Source organism: Tinamus guttatus, unplaced genomic scaffold, assembly GCF_059628265.1.
Source record: "Tinamus guttatus ecotype Peru unplaced genomic scaffold, ASM5962826v1 Tinamus_guttatus_pri_ptg000674l, whole genome shotgun sequence".
Classification (NCBI taxonomy): Eukaryota; Metazoa; Chordata; class Aves; order Tinamiformes; family Tinamidae; genus Tinamus; species Tinamus guttatus.
In genome coordinates, this window is record NW_028289208.1 from 3,295,974 (window position 1) to 3,311,196 (window position 15,223).

The window sequence follows — 15,223 nt, forward strand, 5'->3', positions numbered from 1 at the left end:
TTATTCAGCTCACCCTCGTTACCTGCCTGGTGCCGGGCACGGCTGGCCAGGGGGTACCTCTGCTGGGAGAAGCAGGTGCCCGGATTCACCAAAACCAGGTGTCATCTACATCCATAAATGCAGCTGCCCCCAGCCATTCTGGGGACCAGAAGTCTAGTTTTGAGCAGGAGATAACCTGTGCGCTGCCAGCATCTCTGAGACTAAAACCTCTAGCTTCAATCTTCAGCTCCCTATCTATGTAGGCAAATTAGATTCAGTTTCAATCTCCTTCGCCTGAAAAGTTGGGCTCCAGCAGGAGTGAGTGGGGTATTTAGTCAGGCCTGGAGAGCCAGCACCCCCCGACTGACAACCTCCATCGTGGTCTGACACAGAAGTGACCCAAAGTGCAAAAATCCGTGTTTTGTCATTAAGATTGCTCAGTGTGGCAGAGCGCTCTGCCCGAGGCTGCTGGGGTGGGCGAGTGGTTCCTCACCTGGGTTGTGAGGAAAGACAGAAAAATTCCCAGCACCAGTGTGGAAACTCGCCATGACTCATCAGCTGGCAAAAACCATCCAAGCAGCTCTAGAACAGCAGTGTACTTCATACATAACCAGTACCAGAAAGAAAAGAGCTTATCATTTATTCCCCATAAACCCCAAGTGGTTTGGTTAATGGCAACTTAGAGGTTTTTTCTTTTAGGCACTCTGCTCTGAAAAGAAAAAAAAAACTCAAACCACAAAACCACTGGTATTTGCATTCCCTGCTTTGCTTTGCACTTGTCATCAGACCAGCTTGCACGTAGCTTTCCTGCACAGCGCGAAGGAGCTCTACAACACCCGTCCATGCCAGGAAGCCATCAGGTCACTTACACTGGATAGATGCTGGCTTGAGATCTCTCCTGACAGTACAGCAAGCCCTGTACCATTTCCATTGGCACTGCTGCTTTCTTGGGTCCAAACTTTTTATACAGCCACACAGCAGCAGTGCTGCAAGCAATCATACCACCTGCCAGGCAAGCTGAGATGACAAAGGGCATTTGGGATCTCGGCAGGAGGCTGGGAAAAGGTCGAGCATTTGTTTTTTCTGTGGTCAACCATGCTCTAGCTTGGCCTGAGAACGCTTGACTGGTAAAAGTTGGTGTATCTGGAACAGCCTGCTTTCCTGATGAATGTTCAGGGGTTCTAGTATCAAACGCATCTGTCCAGGAATGGAAAACCTTGTTGGGGGGGTCAGAATGACCTTCGTTTTTGACAGCTGTGGAGTTTAAAGAAGAAACTGAAGTAGCTTCTGGAAAAGGTGTTGTCGGCGTTGTGATAATGTCAGTATTACCTAGGATGGAGGGAAGATCTGAATGAAAACGCGTGGAAGCAGAGTCTGACGTGTTAGCTCTTGCACTTGTAGGGCCAAGGGATCCATCCGTGGAACCTACAGAATGGTCTGGTGCTTTGGTAATGGACACAGGGTCTGAATTCAAAATAGGAGAAGTCATGTCTGGAACCTGAGCTGTAGCGTTTGTGGTGTATCCTGCGTGTTCTACAGATCCTACCGAGTTCTCAAAGCCCTGCACAGGAGCCAGGGATTGGTTTGGGCCTGTGCCTCTTGCAAAGGTTGTTGAAGGTGCAGCAGCTTTTGTGGAATTGCTGTTTACTTCTGAGCTCATTTCAGAGTCGGCACCAATATCCCATATCCCAGGGGATAATGCTGCGGGAACCTGCGTAGTGAGTGTGCCTTGTGTGGGTTTGTTGGACACTTCTGTCTTGAGAGTAGGAGCATTTATATCGTCCAAAAGTGGCGTGCCCACCCCTTGAGAAGTACTGGTTGGAGCAGTGACTTGAGATGGAGCTGTTATCCTCAGACCAACCTGCTTGTGGAAAATGCCAGGATCTTCTGGCAAGGCTGCTGAAGTGGCAGCATGTGGAAGTGGCGATGCCACAGAGGCCTTTTTCTGGTCCAATTTCTTTATGGTCTTCTTCACCCAGTCCTCTCCTGGATTTGCACACACCTCTATGTTCTTCTGAGTAGTAAATCTGAAGTGAAAATAAAAAGGTATCCACTTACTAGAAGTACCCACTTACTAGATGCAGAAAACACTGACTTAGTCTATCGCTGTGGCACAAAAAGCACCCAGATATGCTGGTAAACATGGACACTGTGAACCTTCTACCATAGTTAAACTACCTGGGTGGGATGGGTTATTTATGGGCAGGGCAAATGCCTTAATTAGATATCTAAGTCAGTCATGAGCCGTTGAACATGAGAGGCTTCCTCTGCACAGACTTTCTCTTTCAAAATCATTCTTCCATTGCTCAGATGTGTTTGTTTTCATCACTACGAACCAAGAAGCTTGGCAGGCACTTGGGTATGAACGCAAGAAAACAAAATGCTTATATTTTCGTGAGAGATAGAGGCATTTTCTGAGCAGGCTCACTTTGGAGCAACCTCTTGAGCTGAAATAAAGTCATCCTGATGGTGCCTCACTCTCAGGGTAAGTGAAAGAAGACAATTATTCTGGGGAAAAAAGGTAGCGTTTTTTGTTTCTTTATTTGTTTTATCCAGAAAAGCAACTGGCTCTGAATCTTTTTCCACCAAAAATGCCTACTTTCACAGTAACATGTGAACTCTAACTCTCTCTGTGTGCTTGCACTACCCCCATTCCACCAATGTGTACTTTCATCAGTTCTTTTCCTCGCGTATTTATCACTCCTGACAGTGACAGTCTCACTGTGTGTGTGGACAGAAACCAGTGCAGTTTGGGCCCCAATCTCACTCAGGGGCTGTAAGTTTTTAAATAGGGAAATAAAGAAAAATAAAACATCTTCCAAATAAATACCAGCCTTTACTCTGTTTCCAGAATGCTCCTTGTTTAAACAAAAAAAAAGAGTTTTTGGCTGACAGGTTATCTGCGTTAGCAGTGGGTGTCGCAGGGGGACTGGGGCATAGGATGGCACTTACATGACGCCCTGCTTGAAGCACTGTGGTTCAGTCCTGCGGTAGCTTTTTATCCTCCTCTCGGGAATTGCGGATGTAAAATGACGGCACTCCTTTGAACACTTCAGAGATGCTTTAGGTTGTCCTGAAATAAAAATTTGAACATATTAAGCATTGGTCTGTCATTAGACACAATAAAAATCAACACTTTTTTTTTTTTCCCCCTTATTCTCCATGTAGGAGTCCAAACCTTGCCGTGGAAGTTTGCAATCTCTGCTAAAATGAGCAGGGAAATAAATGAACACAAATCCTGTCAAGGCTATGATTATTGGAATCATCCAAACAAGCCAGATGACCTAAAAATACGAAGTGAAAACTGTTGGGGTCATGACACACAGTTTGCCTTAGAAAGGACATGCAGGGACTGCTGGGGAAACTTGGGAGCAGTAGTTGCCCTAGAAATGCCATTTCTCCTCCATGTTTCTCTCTGGTAGCCCTCCACACAGGTTAGCTGCGAGACAGGACGGCCAGTCTTAGCACAGCTCCCACAAGACTGATTTCTTTACCCCCAAAGACCTACTACAGGTGTCAGCAACCAGCTCTGCTGAGGCAGGCAGAGCAGATCAGAGGGTGGATCTATTTCTCCATCAGCTCCATTTCTTCCCCTTGTTGGTCCTCCTCCTCAAGCAGACATTTTACTTCTGTTGAGCCTGGTTGTTAAACAGTTACTTGGACACTTGGACTTGGAGAAAAGGCACAAAGAAAGGATCTTTAGGGGAAGGATATGTCGCTTTCATAGCTTTTATGTAAACAGGGATATCTCCAGAGTGCAGCTCCAAAGCCACAGCACGATTTCTCACCAGACTTACATTGTCCACTCCACTAGCAAACCTAGTTTGCACTTTGCAAAGGATAAAAATAAAATCCCACTTGATTCAGCAAAAGCAAACAGCCAGTCCCACCTTGGGAAGAATTCATGGCAGCCCCGTAGTGTTTCTGCCTCACAGAGTAGTTAGGCAACACAGCGTGGCAATTTATCTCTTATGGCCCAGGGGGACAAACTTAGAAAAACAAGTCCTGACTTTGCCAGAGTCCACTGTGAAGGAAAGAGCTGGAGGTTGGTTTAAATCATGTTGCTTCTACTAAACACCATCTCCCATTCCCGGGTGAATTTGGGTAAGTTTGGTTGGGAATGATCCAGCTGTTGGGTACAAGAGTGAGCATCAGTCCAGCAACACACTTGGAGCTTGGGGGGTCTGGCCAGCGTCTTTGGCTCCATTTACTGGGGAAAGCGGTGGCTGCAAAGAAGTCCCTGTCAAATCCCATGAAACCCAAACATGCAGGAGAACATTTCAATCCCTACGTCTCCCAAACCCAACTCCAGAGTGGAGGAGCTTGGAAAACACCTTCCAAGGGGGGCAGAGTTGCAGAGCCACAGCTATGAGGAAGTCCCCAGAGCTTACGGAACACAAACGGTCCCAGGGAGAGCAGGACCAGTCCTGGTGTCCTCTGTCCTCCCAGGACAGGCAGCCCCACACCTCCGAGCTCTATCCAAAGGGCTGCATTCAACAAAGGCCAGGGATGCAGAGGTACCGGGATGGAGGTGTGAGGAGAGGAGGGATCTCCATCCCCAGCTCTCCTTTGGGCTGTCCCCACTCCTCTCATCTGGTGGCAGTAGGGGAACAGGGCAGATCTTAAGGGCTTTCTGCCTCTTTCCCTTCCCACACTGTCCCCTCATTGGAGGCAAAGTCCAGTTTTGCCCGTGTTGCTGAGAAGTCAGCTGCTATCTTGGCTCTCAGCCCTGCTTAATTGCTGCTGTCGTGGGGCAATCCCTGATCCAGAGCCCTTAAGCTGAGATCAGCCTGGGAGAAACGCATCCCGCTGCTGTCCTGCAGGCTGCCCCCGCAAGGGGACCGGGCGATGCACGTGCACCGGGAGAGCATCCGCAGCGGCCACAGCTGCGGGGGACATCCCCAGGCCGGGGCGCCGGCGCCGCCAGCCCTGCTGCCCCTGCAGACGGACACCTGGCAGCGCTTGTGGCATTTGCGCTTGTGCCCCCCTGGGCAGGGGCACTTTATGCTTCTCTTCTATTAGTGACCCTGAGAAAGTCTCTGCAACGACCCTCCCACCTATACTCGGCACAAACAGTTAACAAGGGGCTGCACAGCCTGCTGTACCGCGAGGAATATTGTTGAAGCCTCCCTCTTCCACTTCCTAAAATACACAACCTGTTCCTGGAAAAGGGTCCCCCCGGCCAGCGAAGGGACGTTGTTCCTTACACCTCTGAGCTGTCTCAGCAGGAGGCTTCCCCGCCCCGCGTGCTCCACCACCCGCTGTACAAACATCACCGCTCTCCCGCGCAGCACCGAGCGCTCAAAGCGGAGTTACCTTCAGTCAGGGTCCCCAGGAGCTTCAGCGCAAGGAGGACCTGCAGGGAAACCGCCCTCATGTTCTGCGATCTGCGGGAAGGAAGGCTGCCCGGAGAAGGTTAGTTTTCCCAGTTAGTTTTCCCAGTTAGTTTTCCCGGTTAATTCTTGCCTCCGCAGCAATCCGGACGCTGCGGCTCATACCGAGGCTTTATAATGCTGCCTGCAATCCCAAGTGTTACTTAGCTCCCCCTCACGCATCTCTCAGTGACGACAGGAGGCGGGGGGAAAGCGGGGACGGGGAGGGAAAAGTTCTTGTATTCAGGAGCTAAACAACTCCTGGAATTCCCCAGCAAAACTACACGAGCTTTTTATAGCACCCAAATCACTGAAAGCCTGGAAGGAAATTTTAGGGACCAGCTGCTCCATCTTCCTAGGGTGTCTCTCACCCAAACAGCCATTGTTTTCCTTAGACTCAAAAGGGTTTCCCCTAACTCCAACTCACGATTCCCTGACACCACCTCTGATTTACCCTGATTTACACAAAAGCAGCTCTTTTTGGAAGCCCTCTAAGAACAGAAGCACCAGGTACCATTTGCTCATCAGCGTCGCAAGCTGGAATGAAGCTGTGAGCTGAGAGACTCGGTGGCCTCCCCAAGCCACAACCGCAGGGATAAGGCTGTGGGGATAACGGGATGTGAGGAGCTCTCCAGGGACACCTGAGAGCCCCATGCCCGCTTGGTCACCCTTAAACAGATGCAGCTACGAGCTCGTCTTTGGTTTGACCTCAGCCGTCTTCTTGTTTCTTGGGCATCTGCTAATTCAGCCCTCACCTCTGCTATCAGACAAGGTATTAGGCACTAAGTTCCTGCAGGGTAACAGGTCCCAGGTGCTGGAATCAACAGGATCTGTTTAGGGGAAGCCCGGTATCTGCAAAAAGTCAGATGTGAAGTGGATGTATGAAATCACATCCTGCACCCTTTCTCCTGTATGTCCCAGGTCTTAGCTGAATCCATGAAAAAATTCCCTTGTCATCTCCTGCCACTGAAAGACACAGATAAGATCAAGTTTGAGACAATGTGACTCTCCCTGAAATTTCTGTGTTTTTTTTTTCCTTTCCCCAGAGATTTCTTAGGCGAGAAAATATTTCCTGTTCTCTCTGGTGGAAATTTGGCTTCTCTGAGTCATGGGAAATTTCAACGATTCTAGTGATGGATTTCTGTTTCTTTGTTTGTTTGTTTTAATTTATTTTTTATTTTTACCAAACAGAGCAAAACCCTCACAATTCCTATGAGATCAATTTTCTAAAGACAATACTCCTGGCTGCTGATTCTGCCTTTGTCTATTCAGCCTATTGTTCTAGATAGCAAAGCCCCCTTTTCGAAGACATTTAAAAAGTCTTTAAAATGTTTAAACAACTTGCACTAGTCTGTTTGATCCAGTCAGAATAGAAAATGCCATACCCATGCAGACACTTTGCTACCCCGCTTCCCTAAACGGGAGCCCTAAAGGACTTCAGGCTCAGCGCAGCTTTGCAGGAAGTTTTTATTCCGGAAAATGGTGTTGCCTGAGGCTGCACACCCTGGCTGCTTGTCTCAACAGCATAAAGCGAAGCTCACATTTCACCTAAAAAAAAAAAAAAAAGGTTATCCGCCTTCTGCAAACAGATAAGACTGAAGAAATAAATACCTAAGGCATGGCATGAGGTGGTCAGGTGGGTGTTATTAGGAGAGGCGTGCGCCAGGGCGGGTTGCGCGGGTTGAAGTGCACACAGCGCTCTGGCAGCTCCTTCCCTGCGCTCAGGGCGCTGCTGCTGCTGCTCTGTGCTGCTCGGGGCCTTTGTGGCTCCAGGACATCTGCCTCCCGGCAGCCGAAGCTCTTCCCAGCAAGCTCGGGAGCTGCATTTGGAGGCAGCACCTGCAAAGGGAAATGGCAGCGTGTAGAGGTGCAGGGCACTGCCTGGAGAGCTGCCGCGTGGGGACTCCATGGGGCACAGCAAAGCATCGGCGGCCAACGGCTCCAGGCCACCAAGCCCTACAGATGCCACCAAGCCGCAGCCACAGAGGCATGGCAAGCAGCTCAGCTAGGACTGGGCAGCTCCAGCAAGCGGTGACAGCTACAACTGGCATCGTAGCTCCAGGCCCACCCTCCCAGCTCATGGCACACACGTCCCTCCGCCACACCAGCCGCATCATCTCCCCACACTTCCCTCAGGTCGTTCACAGCCCTGAAAAGCTCAACGCCAGGGAGCCCGTGTAGGAAGACTTGAATCCAGAGGAGACTCCTCTTGGTTATTACGAAGGTGAAAACGGAGAAGGAGAAGCAACAGGGCACAGGCCATTGGAATTGATGTTTGCCCAGTGCACAGCCCGCGACAGCCTTGACGGCGTCTGGGCAGACAGCTCACGCCTAAGGCGCTGAGCACCGTCACGCTCGGGGCTGGATAACCAACCCCGGACTCGAACCGCGACACTTGGAAAAGGACTCTGAGACTTGAGCCACCCAGGTAGAAAGCACCTTGAACTTGGTTCAAAAGCAATATGCAAGGAGAAGAAGAGTTGTGTCCGAAGCAGCAAATGACCCTAAGATCAGGTCCTTTTTCAGGGTGCTTCCATGTTAGAAATGCACGTTCCTTGGCCCTTCTTGTTTGCCATTCTGCTGTCCTGCAGCTACCACCACTGGCCTTGCAGGACACCCATGCCCAGAGCTGAGAGACTCCCCAGGCTCCTGATCCAACCACCTCAGCTGTCCCACACAAGGCCACAAGCATCGGCCTCAGGAGAGCCCTTGTTGGAGTCAAAGGTGACCTCTCATTTTGGAAACTCCCTCACCCTATGCTGTACATTAAGCCATGAATACAGTAAAAGCCAGGGAATCCAGAAGATCTTTTTGGTAGCGTTTTCTCACGTTAAAGGAAAAGGCAGGAAATGAGGAGCAGCTGTTTGGGATTGTCCGTATTCAGCAGCTCCTCCAGGGATGAAGCAAATACTACTTGGAAGCACCTCGTGGTTTTGCAAAACTGCTTGAGTTGGAAAACGCTGTGTATAAAAACAGTGGGGGAGGCCGCACAAGCTTTCACTTCTCTGGGCATGATGTTTTTCCTCCTTTCCTGCAAAGTAGAGCCCATTTGGGCTCAAGGGGCAGTGTCCAGTGCACGGAGCTCTGTCCCGCAGCAGGAGGTACGGAAGGCTCCTCGCGGGACGCAGGACATGGGTGACATTGAGGGCTGCTTCCCAGCGAAGGCAAAGGAGCAGGGCTGGGCTCCAGCTGGGGCCTGAGCTCTCTTACTAAGTGCGTGTGGCCTGGAGAGATGTCCCGATGCCGCGATCCATCGGTGCCTGCAAGGCAAGCGATCCAACAAGGATCACTGCGGCCACCGGCAGAAGAGGGGGAGCAGGAGTCGCAGCTCTGCTCCTGCAGTGGAGCTGCAGCTCCAACAGCCGCTTACTTGGGATACTGGGGAGAAAATCTGTTTGGATCTAGTTCTCCCAGGGCCCCTCCACCGGCCTGAACGGAGACTCTGCAGCCCAGTCCTGTGCATCCTACATGTGTCTACATCCAGAGTGGGCTGGTCCAAGCGAGCATTTACCTGGGATTGAAAGATATTCAGCAACTTTCTGCAGGGCTCTGCTTCTAAAACTCAGCCGTCTCCTCGCCCGAGGGTTAGGTCTCACCTAGGAAAGCAGCTCCAAGATGCTCAGAAAAAGCCTGGGACTAGACTGAGCTTGAGGGTTTGCAGAACAAGAGCTGCAGTGTCCTGGTCACCGTGGGCTCATCTAAAATCATGGAGAGAAGCTGAGGGCCGGGTGAGCCAGCTGGATCCCCTCCCACGATTCCCAAATCCTAAACCTAAAGCACAACCACAAACTTCAGCACAGGCCTCATTTTCCCTACCAGAGTCCACAGCTCAGCAACAAAACCCACTGTTGGGCACCCGGAACCCATGTCTCAAAATGAAGCTGAGCATCTGATGCAAGAGCCGACTTGCCCGCGGGCCACCGCTTCTTGCCGCAGCAAGCAATGCCGCGCTGCAGCTCCTGCCATTTCCTCGGCAAACGTTTCCATGCTAAATACAGAGACGCAGCCCCTGCTTCCTTCCCATGGCTAGAGAATGAGGAGCCGTCCCTCGTCCCAAGCGCTGTGACACTGAAAAGGGACCGGGATGTGTTGCTGGGCCCCGCACGGCTGGGATTCCCCTTGGAGCCTCTCTCCAGCTTGTCCCAGCGCCGGAGCGGTGCGGGGGCCGGGCAGCCGCGATGATTTCAGTGCTATTGTAGCATTTCCTGTCTCCAGAAGCACAGCACGTGGATGGGGATAAACATCCTGCCTTGGCACTGGCAGAAGGGTGTGAGGCTGCTGTGTTTCACTGCAGTACAACTTCAAAAAGTACCTTTTTCTGGTGGTTTTTGTGACCTTCTGGACAGGCAAGCTCAGTAGGGATTTTTTTTTTTTTTTTGCCCCACATTGAAAGCTAAAGTATTTTAAAGTAAATGCATTTCCAGGGAAGGGCTGCTCCCAAAGGTTCAATGCCCTGGGAAGGGAAGGTAGATGCAGCTGCAGCTCCGATTGAGGCCATGGATGTCTCTCATATTAAGCAGATGAAGGGACCATAGTTCTGGCCACCAAAACTGGGTCTTGGGTCCCCCTGGGGGCTCAATCACAGTGGCCTGAAGTGTTTCAAGGTACTAGTTTGCAGGAACAGCTCTCGAAGGGGGTTTGCAACCAAGACCTCACATTACCAGACTTCAGCAGTCTTCAGGGAGCACTGAGAAAACTCCCATTATTTAGTGACAACACAGAAAAAAATACACCCAAGCATCTAACCATTTGCTTGTGGAAGAGCAGAGCTGGCCAAGCCTGGCAGGATAGTGGCTCTTCCAATGTTTTAGGGTGAATCTACTACTTCTGCCGCCCTCCAGAAACCCTAGACTACTGGTTTTTGGGTACCAGCCTTCGTGTGCTGTGGAGCGCATTCTCATTTTCACTTTCTTTCCCCTTCTTTTCCCTAGGCCCAGAGAGCAGTGATTGGCCAAACTCTGATTTAGTCACATGCCCAGGGACACGGCACAGGCACCGGGAATTTCCCCAGACCGGGCAGGATTTTCCACGGGATATTTTTGCCTGGCAGATGGAAGTGGCCAGGGCAGATCCATGCACACCCCTTAGTCCAAACAGGCTCCTTGTTCCGCCGGGAGCACCTGGTCACCACGAGGGGCTTTGGAAGCGGCTTCTGCTGGAGCAAAGCGTTTCTAAGACTTACACACATGCCCTTTGCCACGTGAGCCTGAAGCAGAGGGAAAGTTGCCTATTTTTTACCACAGCAAAACAGATTTGTGCCTTTTGCGGGCATCCCGCACCTGCAAGTAGCAAGACATGATTGCTGGAGCTTCCTGTGGTTTGTCACCAGCGCCATGCGCCGGCAGAGCAGCACCGCCTCGTGCCCCCTCCTTTTCATCCGTGTCCCGAGGGGGTCCGAGCGGCTCCGTGTCCCGCTCCCCGCGCGGCCGCTCGCGCCTCCCTCAGCGCCGGCGCGGGAAGGGAGCGGGGCCGCCGCGCGCGTGCGCAGAGGGCGCGGCTGCCCGTTGTGTGCGGCGGGGCGGGACGGTTTTTTCAGCGTTGTCAGGATGGCCGAGCGGTCTAAGGCGCTGCGTTCAGGTCGCAGTCTCCCCTGGAGGCGTGGGTTCGAATCCCACTTCTGACAAGAGCCAACTCTTTTGAATCTCCTTTTTCTTTATTTCCCCCGCCCCCCGGCAGCCAATTTCGTCCCCTCGGGATAAAAATCTGGCTCCGGCCGCGGGAAGGAGAGGAAAAAAAAAAAAAAAAGGAGCTGTCAGAAGTGGGATTCGAACCCACGCCTCCAGGGGAGACTGCGACCTGAACGCAGCGCCTTAGACCGCTCGGCCATCCTGACTCGCTGCGCCGCACCCCGCCCGCAGCGGCCTTGGCGCGCGCCCCGAGGGGGCGGCCCCGCGAGCGCCCGCCCGGCTGCTGCGGGACGGGGAGGGCACCGGGGCCAGCGGCGCCCTCGGGCCTGCCCGCCCCGGCCCGCCCAGGGGCCGCGCTCCGGGTCCCCGCCCCGGGGCCGCTCCCCGGCGGCGCGGAGCGCTCGTGGCCGCGGCATGGCGGGCGGCGGGAACACGGAGAGCGGCTCCGCGGGCGCCGCCGCCCTCTCCCTCGACGGCGCCTTCCTGCTCTCGCCCCTCGGCGGCCTCATGGTCGCCGAAGCCGTGAGTACCGCGACCCCGGGGGCGCGAGGGGGTGTAAGGATGAGGGGAGTCATTCATTAGCGACAGGTGCAACCCACCCCCTGGGGAAGGCGAGAAGTGCAGGGTCCCTGCTCGAGGCTCAGGGAAGGCGATTGCAATGCAGGGATGTCTTGGATGCGTCAGGAAATGGTGACGGAGACAACACTGTCCATGCAGCCGGTGATGTCTTTGCACCGTCCCCACTCCCTCCCGAGCAGGTGGCAGGGCCAGTAGCAGGGCTGCTCACCAGCACCCTTGTTAGGTTTGGGTTTTTTTCTCCTCCATCCCCGTTTCTCCCAACGTTGCAAACAAGCGTTCGCGATGGATGTGAGGGAAGAAAAGGCGGCATTGTCCGGAGTGCGGCGGCGGCGGCCACCGGGCACCGTGGCGTCACACAAAGTCCCTTGTGTCGCCTGCGCCACCTTCCAGGACGAGCTGCAAAGCAGGCGCCCGCAGCCCAGGCAGCGCCCTGTTTGCCAAGGGCCTGTCCAGAGTCCACGCATCAAGGGCACACGCAGCCCTCGGAGGACGTGTTAATCAGTCATGTTTCCACCTTCCTGAAAGAGAGGGAACACAGGAATTAAGGAGAGGATCCTGTGCTGGAAGAGGTTGAGGTCCAGGTTTGGGGTGCTGCTTCTCTGCGGTGATGCACCAGGAGGGCAGCTGCAGGGCCAGTGCGCAGCACCCAAGGGTGCCAGGGGACAGGGGATGGTCATGGCACTGTGAAGGAACAGCTGCATCTTTCACCCCATAGAGATACTCCAAAAATCTCTCTTCTTTTTTTTTTTAATGACACTTGAACAAGGGTAGGAATTGTTTCTCTGATAACTTCTTTTCATTGTGTGCTGGAAATAAGGGACTTGTCTCCTTCATTTTTCCTGGTTCCTCTGGAGGTAGCTTGCAGGCATGTTAACGCCCAGTTGCTATGTAATTAAACTTGCTTAGTTGTGAAAGACAAGCCCTTAACGCCCTTTATATGGGATGTTTAAACCCAGCCGGGACAAACCAGACCTAACCGAAGCATGTCAGGAAAGGCACGTTTTTTTCATTTTTTTTCATTTCTGGCAACCACAGTCCTGAACACTTTCCCCTTTCTACCCTGCAGCTGCTTGGCTTATTGGTGTGGGCTCTTATCGCTGACACGACGTACTACCTCCATGCAGCCTATGGCTGGGTCATGTTCGTGGCCATCTTCTTCTGGATAACGACGGTCATTTTCTTAGTGATCTACCTGCTGCAGCTTCACTTGAAATTCCACATCATCCCCTGGTCCCTCGTGGTAAGCACTCTACAGGAGAAAAAAAGTGGGGGAATCTCAGCTAGGAGACAGTCCTGTGGGAAATGCCTTGAGGAGACCAGGTCTTAGGACTCACTCCTCTCAAAATGGATGCAAGAGAGTCCTCTGTGCTCTGCCCGTGACCTTGTTTCATTCTGCCCCTTAGTTGCTTAGAAACTTGACAGATGGGGATGCCAACAACGCTGGCCTTATTTTTTGCACGACATCGATACTCCATGGAGCTGGGGCCTCATAGTCTTTTCCTTGCCTTCCCCAGCTAGTGATCTTCAACGCGACGGCCACCGTTCTGTACATCACCGCTTTCGTGACGTGCTCCGCGGCCGTCAAGCCGACGTCGTCGCGCCAGTGGGATTACAACAGAAGAGCTGCGGCATCCGTAAGTATCGGCAGCGCGCGCGAGGGCCGGGGCGGCCGCCGTGCTCACACCGTGCTCCTCTCTTCCAGTTCTTCGCCTGCCTGGTGATGGTTGCCTACGGGGCCAGCACCTTCTTCAGCTTCTGTGCCTGGAGGGGACTCGGCGGCACCAATGCTGCCACCAGCCAAGTGACTAACCATGCCTAAAGGAGCAGCAAGGGGGTCGCGCACGTGGACCGCTCCAAGCCATGGGGCAGGAGAAGCTGCCTCCGAGGCTCCGCAGCGGGCGACGGCCCCTCTCACCACACTCGGTCTCTTACTGAAATCAGCCTGTAGTGACAGTCGTCCCCGGCCCGTGGGCCAGCAGGGGTGGGAAGCTGCTCTGCTGTCTCAGATGATGCTCCCCGTTGATGTGTCCGCAGCACGAACCCACCACGACCAGGGCTGGCACCGGACTGAGGATGGGCTGGAGACCAGAACTCCTGCTCGTCTTTTACACTCCCTCTCCTCCTCCCAACTCCCCAGGGAGCCCCACCCTTGCTAAAGGAGCTCAGCTGAGAAGACTTAATCCAGCACCTATCACCAACACTAGAATTTGCTAAACCCCAGCGCCTGTCTCTGGTCATTAACAGCTATGGTGTAAACACCGGCACTAACTCGAGGCAAACCGAGGCGGAGCTGGAGGACAAAGGCTAAGTGGAACAAGTCTAAACTGCTAGTGTAGTGATTTCTAGAAAAGAATGGAAGCACTTTATGTTTTAAATAAAAATCTTCCAAAATTCAAACTTTTTCTGGACAGACTCAAGTGTTTCCGTAAAATCTTGCATCCTATCAGAGCCCCGACTGTGTGTAAAGTGAGTCACAAAGCCAAGGGGTGGGCAGAGATTTCCCTGGCCAAAGAAACTACCCCTTCCCCCTGCATAAGGGCATTACAATCTGGCCCCAGGGGAGAAGGTACCGAGTCCACAGGGTCCATATTGCTCTGCTTTACAGATACACACACATAGAGAGATGGACAAAGGATTTGACGTGCTCCCTTGTGTAGCCCCACAGGCTCTCAAAGCCCTCAAAGCCACCGAGTTCACATGGCCACAATTTCCCTTTTAGCATTTGCTTTATCAAGTTGCATCTATTAGGCATAGGTTATACATTAAATACATTTAACCTATTTACAGATCTTTCTACACAGAAAAGTTAACAGAGTCCAAAGTTGTATCAAACACTGCACTGGAAAAACTCTGAAAATTTGTCTAGAGAGAGAGGCTCCGGAAACTCATCTTCATTTAACTTTTTAAGGGAATGCACAAACTGCATTAGACCCAGGCAGATTTAGCTTTATTTACTTTGGAAGAAAGTCAGGTAAATGAAGAGTAACATTTTAAGAAATATAAAAATTAGTATTCCTATATTTCTATAACAGTAAGGAAATAAGCCTCTGTGTATTTTTGTGACAAAAATAAAGCTCTAGAAAGTGAAATCAGACTTGCACACCCAGGTTCCACAATATATAGAAATTTAATTTATTAAAAAAGACCCTCTATAGCAGATGGAAAAAGGTATCAAGGCAGAAAACCTAGTTATAGAAGTGCTGAACCTCAGACCACAGCAAATGCACAACTACAAGGGGCCGAGCGGTCGCGAGCGCGGTGCAGGAACAGGAAGGATTCGGTGGGAATTGCTCCCCAAGCCAGCGGAGCTCGGTTGCAAATTCTAGTAGTGAAAAGACTGACCTAAAATTGCAGTGGAAAAGGAATTTCCTCCCCAAAAAGCGTTTCTGCACGAACAGGCATCGTCGCTCACCTGACTGTGTGTCTGTGTGAAGGTTGTTCAAACCCATGAATTTACATCATCTTCTTGCAACTAAACATAGAACTACTTTAACACATTACTTAACATTATTTTATGCAATAAATTAACCTGACAAAGCTGAATAGTGAACTGGGAGAGGTAGGAAAGCAAAGCTCACAGCAGAGGCATATCAAAAGCAAGAAATGAAGCACCACAAATTTGTAAAACAGTGAAAACTTTGGTATTAGAGCAAACACCTCAAAGTT

General features: G+C 51.9%; 2 protein-coding genes and 2 non-coding genes across 4 annotated transcripts; 2 read left to right on the top strand and 2 right to left on the bottom strand.

Moving 5' to 3' along the window:
- Window positions 1-844: 844 nt before the first annotated feature.
- CX3CL1 (C-X3-C motif chemokine ligand 1) lies at window positions 845-5,356 on the bottom strand. Its single transcript, XM_088536449.1, has 3 exons — window positions 5,296-5,356; window positions 2,932-3,052; window positions 845-2,006 (listed from the first exon to the last, which is right to left on the bottom strand). The coding sequence occupies exons 1-3, from the start codon at window positions 5,354-5,356 to the stop codon at window positions 845-847; spliced, it is 1,344 nt and encodes a 447-aa protein (XP_088392575.1).
- A 5,535-nt stretch (window positions 5,357-10,891) lies between these two features.
- Window positions 10,892-10,974, top strand: TRNAL-CAG (transfer RNA leucine (anticodon CAG)). Its single transcript has one exon. It is a non-coding gene; the product is annotated as a tRNA-Leu (tRNA).
- A 127-nt stretch (window positions 10,975-11,101) lies between these two features.
- On the bottom strand, window positions 11,102-11,184 carry TRNAL-CAG (transfer RNA leucine (anticodon CAG)). The gene has a single exon. It is a non-coding gene; the product is annotated as a tRNA-Leu (tRNA).
- Window positions 11,185-11,428: 244 nt separating this feature from the next.
- On the top strand, window positions 11,429-13,390 carry PLLP (plasmolipin). Its single transcript, XM_088536463.1, has 4 exons — window positions 11,429-11,500; window positions 12,624-12,797; window positions 13,072-13,191; window positions 13,260-13,390. The coding sequence occupies exons 1-4, from the start codon at window positions 11,486-11,488 to the stop codon at window positions 13,374-13,376; spliced, it is 426 nt and encodes a 141-aa protein (XP_088392589.1). The 5' UTR covers window positions 11,429-11,485; the 3' UTR covers window positions 13,377-13,390.
- The last annotated feature ends 1,833 nt before the right edge of the window (window positions 13,391-15,223 follow it).